The sequence below is a fragment of the Drosophila biarmipes genome, chromosome 2L (genome assembly GCF_025231255.1).
Source record: "Drosophila biarmipes strain raj3 chromosome 2L, RU_DBia_V1.1, whole genome shotgun sequence".
Lineage (NCBI taxonomy): Eukaryota > Metazoa > Arthropoda > Insecta > Diptera > Drosophilidae > Drosophila > Drosophila biarmipes.
This window is the reverse complement of record NC_066612.1, coordinates 12,026,100-12,033,924: the sequence shown is the minus strand read 5'-3', so window position 1 is coordinate 12,033,924 and position 7,825 is coordinate 12,026,100. Positions and strand designations below refer to the sequence as shown.

Below are 7,825 nucleotides of genomic sequence, written 5' to 3'. Positions count from 1 at the left end.
CACTTTGTCAATTCGCAAACAAATACGAATTGCACACAGGATTATCGAGGAACACACACACGCACAGGTGTGCTCGCTACCCCACTCACCTTCTCGCTTTGCATTTCACGGCTGCCCATGGTTTTTATTCCTTAATCAAACAGCAGGAGGCCCAACAAAGAGTGCTTATAAGGAAGTATAAAAGAGAGCATGATAACTTTTTCTGGTATTATAAAAAACAGCATCATAGTTTTTCAAGAACTTAAGTTGCATCCTGGTTGTTGATCTATTTTCGATTTGTATTTTAAGAACTTATCGGGGTGGGTTCTCCTTATGTCTATAAGTTTAAACTTTTTTTATGACAGGTGAAAACTTTCTATAGTAAAAGGCAACATTTTTTGAGTGTGTAACTGTCTGGCTGCAATAATATATTTTCTAGTTGAAAATGGAAGAGGATCTTGTGGTTAACATTGCTGTTCCGGAGAAGAAGCCCTGCGGCGGAATCCAACCGCCGCCCATTTACCAGAAGCTGATGGTGGAGAACCTGACAATGATCCGACCGCCCATCCTGAAGATCTACTACTGGGAGAGCTTCGACATTGCGGGGTGAGATGGACGCCATCTATTGAACATTGACAGACTTTTTATTTCCCTACGCAGCCTGAATAGAAAGCTGCGCTCTAACCGCGTGGAACACGAGCACACCTTCTCAGTTCCCATCCGTCAGATCCACAGTCACCCCCTGAAGATGGTCTTTTGGCTGCGCAACCTCTCCCCTAAGAATGCCACGTTGACCCTGAAAAGGATCCAGAATTGCCACTGCCAGCCCCTGCAGACCCAAGTTGGATTCAACCAGTTTCGCCAGCTATTCCACTGCCCGCACCGCAGACTGCTCCACATCAACCAGGAGATCTTGGCCATCAAACCAGACGAAGTGGTGGCCCTCACTGTCACGGCCTACTTCTTCCTCTACGGCGAACACCTGCTCACCTACGAAGTTCAGTAAGTTATCGCAAATAAAAGCAGAAAAATGTATTTAGAAAATTACATGTTTCTTCAGTAAACAAGTTATTTTAATAAATTATTTCAGCACCGAAGACAAACGCAAGTTTCTGTGGCACTTTCACCTGGAGATCTCGTCCTTCGACCCCGAAAAGTGCCTTCTCACCAAAGAGCTGCTGCCAGTGAACATAAAAAACTATTACCATATAACGCAGCCATTGTGGGTACAGAATATAACCATGTCGCACTTGTCGTTCTCGTTCGCTTCGAGGGATCGGGGTCTCAAGCTGCTCAATATGAATCTCACTGTTCCCCGACAGAGTGTGTGGCCCCTCCTAGTGGACTATCGGCCCCTGGACTATGAAAACGAGGTATAATCTTAGATATTCTTTTTAAAATTATTCAGATATATGCTCCCGCATCCTTTGCAGGCGGAAATTGTCATGTCCTTTGATAATATCAAGGCCCGCTACAAGATCAAGGCTCGAGGAGTCCTGGCAGACGAAAAGGAGCAGACGGATATGCCCTTAAAGGAGCGTGAGTGTGCCGACTTCCTCATTGTCATATACCCCAACAGGTTGAACTTCGAGGTCTGCCTGCGGGAGGATAGGACGCAGCTGGTCAATGTCCACAACTACGGACAGAAGTGCATGGAGTTCCGATGGCAGAGGCAAGACATCCTTGTATTAGCCAACTTAAGATGGCCTAACTTATACCTATTTTAGTTACATTATCAACGAGTTCTTCGCGGTGGTATTCAATCCGCCCATTTTCCGACTCAAGGGCCACCACTCGAAGCTGTGCGAGATCAAGGTGTCCGTGTGCGAGCGACTGGTGCACTTCCGGCGCATTCCCATCGTGTTGGAGGTGCACCGCATCCTCGACCGTGCCACCCTCATCGCCAAGCAGGAACTGGAGGAGGTCGAGTCCATCGACGACCCGAAGTGGAAGGAGGACAGCTACGTGGAGCACGTCTATCTGCACCTAAACATACGCAGCACTCTGAAGCCCGCTCTAGACACCTCCGAGGAAACGGAGCCCGGCGATAGAATCGACCCCACGGCTGGTCCTGAGCCCTGTGGACAATTTGGACCTGGTGCAGGCGGGGGAATCGGATCGGGAGATGGTCCTCCGCCCCCGGCTGTGCCAACCGAGGAGCAGCGAAAGGAGGCCGAGCGCAAGGAGCTGATCGCCCGACTGGTGGCCAAGAGCAAGCTCACCTCCAACGAGGTCATCGAACTGAGCATGGCCATCGACCAGCGGATCACCATTTTCGAGAAGCTCTTCTGGAAGTATCTCAGCAAGTCCAGGTTCATGCGCATCAGCGCGGAACGCAAGCGGCAGAAGGTGGTGAAGACCTACGAGCAAGTGATAGCGCCGAACGACACAATTCCTCCGGAGACAACGACGGAAATTGATCGAAAGTAAGCCAAACCTTAAGCCTTCTTCTTTATAATTTAATCAGTCAACATTTTATCCACCAAGCTACAAGCCCATTATAAATGTATTAATCTCTTCCCTGTTCGCAGCCATATAATTGAGATATTGTCCCGCCTGATGCAGGAGGCCATCAACGACTTGGCCAAGAACTGGGTCTTCATTCCGTCGCAGTACTACGAACGCAACCATTAAGAGCCCCGCCGTTAACTAAATGCATTGCCACACCAACGATTCGCCTGCAATCCATACCCAAATCCTTGGTTTTCCTGGTGGGTCACTGCGTTGCCTCCATTTTGGGCTGTCTGCGCCGCCAGATTTATGGGAGATTTCGCATGAGCCCAGAGCCGACGCCCTTTGCTTTCGTTGCGAGGATTCTGGCCATTTATGTGTCTGCATGCAGCCTTTTGGGTTTTCCACGTAGACAGAGAGCGTGGCAGGAGGTCATTTTACGCTTACTTTCTGGGCTTATTCTTGTTTGTGTAGGATGTTTCCAAGTGGTCAAATGTTCTACTTAGTTTCATATTTGCATGGCAATACTAGTTTCCAGGTTACTTTTTCCAGACCTTTTAAACTGAAGTGATCAATATTAGAAGTCGAGCTTAACAAAACTAACTTAATAGGAAACTATCAAGCCATCCAAAGTGAATTTCGAATCCGTTCTAATGATGCTTGTGATCGATGTGCCAATATATAACAAACCTCCAAAACTTATATTTTTTATAAAGAATGTGTTTTTCCTACATATTTATGTAAAGAAAGGGTCAGAGAAATAGTGACATACTTTTTTTTTGAATATAACTTAAGCAAGCAACAATCATTAAAATTTCATATGGTGTTACTAACGTTGATTACTTCCTATAACTGCAAAGGTATACAAACTTCGGCTTGCCGAAGCTAACTTCCTTTCTTGTTACTATTAGAGCAAGAAAAAACAACTTGGTTTTTTGTTTCATTCCCATTTTCCAGCGTCAAAAGCTTAACGGCAGCTGGAGAGGTTTATTTTTGGGAATGTTATGGACGCCGTCCTCAGAGGCCTTAAAGTGTTTATGTATAATTTATACAAGATTTATCGCATTCCTCAATTGAATAAAAGAAGTTCAGAGTCGTTGCGCACGCCCCATAGATTAGGTCAACGCATTTATTGTCCTTGAAGGTCACTGCGGGAACGGAGGCCTTGCACCTCCCGAGGGAAGCAGGAGGAGCGTCACATTTGTCTACAAAGGTAAACATTGAATTGCAATGCTAATTTAAAGTTTTAGAATAGTACCTGAGATGCGACCAGTACGAGCGGATGTCAATGTGAAAAGAGTCACAAGTGCGACGGCAGCCAAAATTGTTTTGAAGTCCATTTGTACCTTCTTATTCTGTTTGCTGCGAGCTACTAGTGTTTTTTATGTTGAGACTAACGTACAAGTGAGATGATTATATATCAGATGGTTATATAACAGAGTCATAATATTGTTAAATAGGTCCCTGACGATCTTTGCGTACAAAATTAATTCGAAATACCAAAAAGAAAATATTTTATTAAATTGTTGAGTCTAAAGCAATTATAGATGCTTGTATAACAGATTCACAATGTTGGTATTTAGATCCATGACGAACTTTGCGTACTAAACTAATTCGAAATACAAAAAAAAAACATTTGATTCGATTGTTGAGATTAAAGTAATTATAGATGGTTATATAACATAGTCAGAGTACTTCCGATTCGCTTAGTTAAGTTCTAAACAAAAATATATTCGAAGTGATTCTATGAAATCTTTGACTAGCTGAGAGAGGAGTATCTGATAGCCGAGGAACTCGCGTATGCGTTCCCTTTTCATAGAAATAATATTATTTTTTCTTATTCGCTTAAGTAAATCTTGTTTTCAATCTTGTTTTCTTGTTAAAGTGTACAAAGCCCAAATGTTCAATGTGTTGCCATCAAAGTAAAAACCGACCTTGGTGAAATAGCTACTGCGTCTGTCTACTGCCCACCAAACTTTCAATGTTCAGCTGACGATTTTGAAAAACTTCCACGATCTGGGAACTAAATTTATAATCGCAGGTGACTGGAATGCTCACCACCATCGGGCTTGGAGGTCTCGTAACTCAACCACCTGTGGAAGAGCTCTAGCAGGCTTTGTTCAACGGTCAAATGTCCAGGTCTCTGCAACCGGAGGATCTACGAATTATCCCTACAACCAAAGGGATTCGGCCTGAGTGTTTCTCTATCTCAGAAAGTTTTGAACTAAGCTCTGGTCACATTCCACTTTTAGTTAAATTCGCAGGCCTTGCATCGTTCCTCGAAATGCGAGCCTCCCACGCTTTCAAGAAAAAATCAACTGGTTTGTTAACCTTAATATGGTCTTAAGCTCTTCTGACGCCATCAACGGCGCCGTGCTATTTGTCCGGAACATCCATACAGCTGCCGAATCCTCAACATCTGGACAAGTTTCAAGCCCCTCCAATCCACCTCAGGCTTATGTAAAACCTGAGGTTATGGATCTGGTAAGATTGAAACGCTCACTTCGTTGCAGATATATGAGATCTCAAGATGTAGTCCACAAAAGGGCATATCGTCGAGCCGAAGACGATCTTAAGAAGCTTCTTTATGAAGCGAATCGAGAATATATTGATAAGATGCTTCTCAATGCTGACCCCAGCAAGCCTTACGGACTTAACCTATGGAATATGAAACGACAGCCACTCCGAAAGATCCCCATTAAGAAATCTGGGGATACATTGTGGAGGACGGATATGGAAATTTCTTCTGCTTTTGTGGTTTTGGTTTTAGACAACATGGACTCCTGGCCACGCCACCAACCCACAATCACCCCAGGCACAATGCCTGGGCCTAATCCTGGACAAGAGGCTCACCTGGAAACAGCAACCACTAAAATAGCTGCTACATGTCCAGCTAAGCTTAGGAAGCTCAACTGATTGCTTAAGCCAATGAATCCTTAGCCATTGACCTCCTTGTTTCCAGCAAATAAACTGGCACTCCAGTCGGTTCAATGAACGTTATAGAATTGTTTTTGTTGTATTGTTATACAAATTTTTAGTCACCAATCTGTTATTTCTGCATGTTAATTTGTTCCTTAATTTTGTTCTACCCAACGTTTTATAACCATTAAGTTGGCTGAGCAACGTTAATAAATATAAATATGTTGCACTATTAAAGAATGTCATATATCCCAACAGGTTGAACTTCGTGGTCTGCCTGCTCGAAGGACGCAGCTGGTCAATGTCCACAACTGCGGACAGAAGTGCATGGAGTTCCGATGGCAGGGGCATTGGCTTAACTTATATCTATTTTAGTAACATTAGAGAACTGGGTCTTCATTCCGTCGCAGTACTACGAACCCAACCATTAAGAGCCCCGCCGTTAACTAAATGCATTGCCATACCAAAGGTTCGCCTGCAATCCATACCCACATCTTTGGTTTTCCTGTTGGGTCACTTCGTTGCCTCCATTTTGGGCTGTCTGCGCCGCCAGATTTATGGGAGATTTCACATGAGCCCTTTGCCTTTGCCTTTCTATGCGAGAATTCTGTCCAATTTATGTGTCTGCATGCAGCCTTTTAGGGCTTTCCACGTAGACAAAGGGCGTGGCAAGAGGTCATTTTACGCGAGTAATAGCACATACTCGCGTAAAATGGCCTTCCTACTCCTAGTTTGTGTAGGAGGTTTCCAAGTGGTCAAATGGTTTTCTATTTACTTTCATATTTGCCTGGCAATCTTCGCATAAATAGGCAATAGTTTCAGGTTACTTTTTTCAGACCTTTTAAAATGAAGTGATCAATATTAGACGCTGAGCTCAACAAAACTAACTTAATGTGAAACTATCTACTCCGTTCTAAAGATGCTTGTCATCAATGCGCCAATAATAAGCAAACGCCTAAATCTTATATGTTTTATAAAGAATGTATATTTCCTACATGAATTTAAAACCATCTCCTAATCTGTAAGTATTTCCAAAGGCTTGAAAAGGCACGCAAAAAAAGCACAGCAAAGTGAAAGCAAATAATTTCAGTTAAAATGTTGTTTCTAGCATAAAGGTTGTAGGTGCTAGAGTTTTCGCGAATTGAGCTGCGCTAGAAACTCAAGAATCTACAAGCCAAATCCAAACTCTCTAGCTTTTATAGCGTTCGGGATCTAAGCGATCATACGGACAGACAGACGGACAGGATATGTGGACTAGGATAATGATCCTGACTTAGAATACATACGAGTATACTTTTTGGGTCGGAAAGGCTTCTTCTACCTTTTACTCTACGAGTAACGAGTACAAATTTATATTTTTTATATCCCTAAAACCTTGGGATTTGCTTAAGAAAGACTGATAAAATGACTTATATATTTTTTTATTCTATTTTGAATAAGAAAACAATAACTAATTCATTCGAACGAAACAAAATGTTAACTATTGAAGAAAGAAAAAAAATTGGTTTTTTGTTTCATTCCCATTTTTGCAGTGTCAGAAACTTAACGGCAGCTGGAGAGGTTTATTTTTGGGAATGTTATGGACGCCGTCCTCAGAGGCCTTAAAGTGTTTATGTATAATTTATACAAGATTTATCGCATTCCTCAATTGAATAAAAGAAGTTCAGAGTCGTTGCACACGCCCCATAGATCAGGTCAACGCATTTATTGTCCTTGAAGGTCACTGCGGGAACGGAGGCCTTGCACCGCCCGAGGGAAGCAGGAGGAGCGTCACATTTGTCTACAAAGGTAAACATTGAATTGCAATGCTAATTTAAAGTTTTAGGATAGTACCTGAGATGCGACCAGTACGAGCGGATGTCAATGTGAAAAGAGTCACAAGTGCGACGGCAGCCAAAATTGTTTTGTAGTCCATTTGTACCGTCTTAATCTGGTTTCCGCGTGCTACTAAAGTGTTTTATGTTAAGTCTAACGTTCAAGTCAGATGAATATATACCAGATGAAAGAATTTTGCGTACAAAATCAATTCGAAATACCTTAACTTAATAGAATTGTTGAGCTAAAAAGAATTATAGATGGTTATATGAGAGATTCACAATGTTGTTACTTAGGTCCATGACGAACTTTGCGTACTAAGTTAATTCGAAATACCAAAAAAAAAAACATATTTTATTCAATTGCTGAGCTTAAAGCAATTATAGATGGTTATATAACATAGTCACAAGGTTGCCAATTGGGTCCATGGCGAATTTTGCGTACTGAGTTAATTCGAAATACCCAAAAAAACTTAATAGAAGATTTTTTCTTCTGGGAAACAAGTTCACTTTTCAGGTTTAACTTTAGTTTGAACCACAATTTGTTCATAAATGCTTCCGATTCGCTTAGTTAAGTAGTTAAACAAGAATATATTCAAAGTGATTCTGAAATCGAGTCAAATAATGTAACCGTTACCGGTTACTCTTACCCGTTTTGTATT

General features: G+C 42.2%; 1 protein-coding gene and 1 long non-coding RNA gene across 3 annotated transcripts; one reads left to right on the top strand and one right to left on the bottom strand.

Annotated features, from left to right (window-relative positions):
* Positions 1-343: 343 nt before the first annotated feature.
* Positions 344-3,128, top strand: LOC108032408 (uncharacterized). Its single transcript, XM_017106228.2, has 6 exons — positions 344-585; positions 640-981; positions 1,070-1,352; positions 1,413-1,651; positions 1,707-2,405; positions 2,511-3,128. The coding sequence occupies exons 1-6, from the start codon at positions 425-427 to the stop codon at positions 2,611-2,613; spliced, it is 1,827 nt and encodes a 608-aa protein (XP_016961717.1). The 5' UTR covers positions 344-424; the 3' UTR covers positions 2,614-3,128.
* Positions 3,129-3,397: 269 nt separating this feature from the next.
* On the bottom strand, positions 3,398-7,433 carry LOC108032454 (uncharacterized). Of its 2 annotated transcripts, none has more exons than XR_007763347.1 (2): positions 7,183-7,433; positions 3,398-3,635 (listed from the first exon to the last, which is right to left on the bottom strand). It is a non-coding gene; the product is annotated as an uncharacterized LOC108032454 (long non-coding RNA). The 2 variants fall into 2 exon arrangements; XR_006368322.1 differs by lacking the exon at positions 3,398-3,635 and adding an exon at positions 6,755-7,129.
* Between the last annotated feature and the right edge of the window lie 392 nt (positions 7,434-7,825).

What these genes read in the sequence shown, in the direction of transcription:
- LOC108032408 (XM_017106228.2), top strand. Translation starts at nt 425, where the DNA reads ATGGAAGAGGATCTTGTGGTTAACATTGCTGTTCCGGAGAAGAAGCCC. An exon ending in CTGCTCACCTACGAAGTTCA is followed by an intron (nt 982 to 1,069) that starts GTAAGTTATCGC and finishes AAATTATTTCAG; the next exon opens with CACCGAAGACAAACGCAAGT. An exon ending in CCCTGGACTATGAAAACGAG is followed by an intron (nt 1,353 to 1,412) that starts GTATAATCTTAG and finishes CATCCTTTGCAG; the next exon opens with GCGGAAATTGTCATGTCCTT.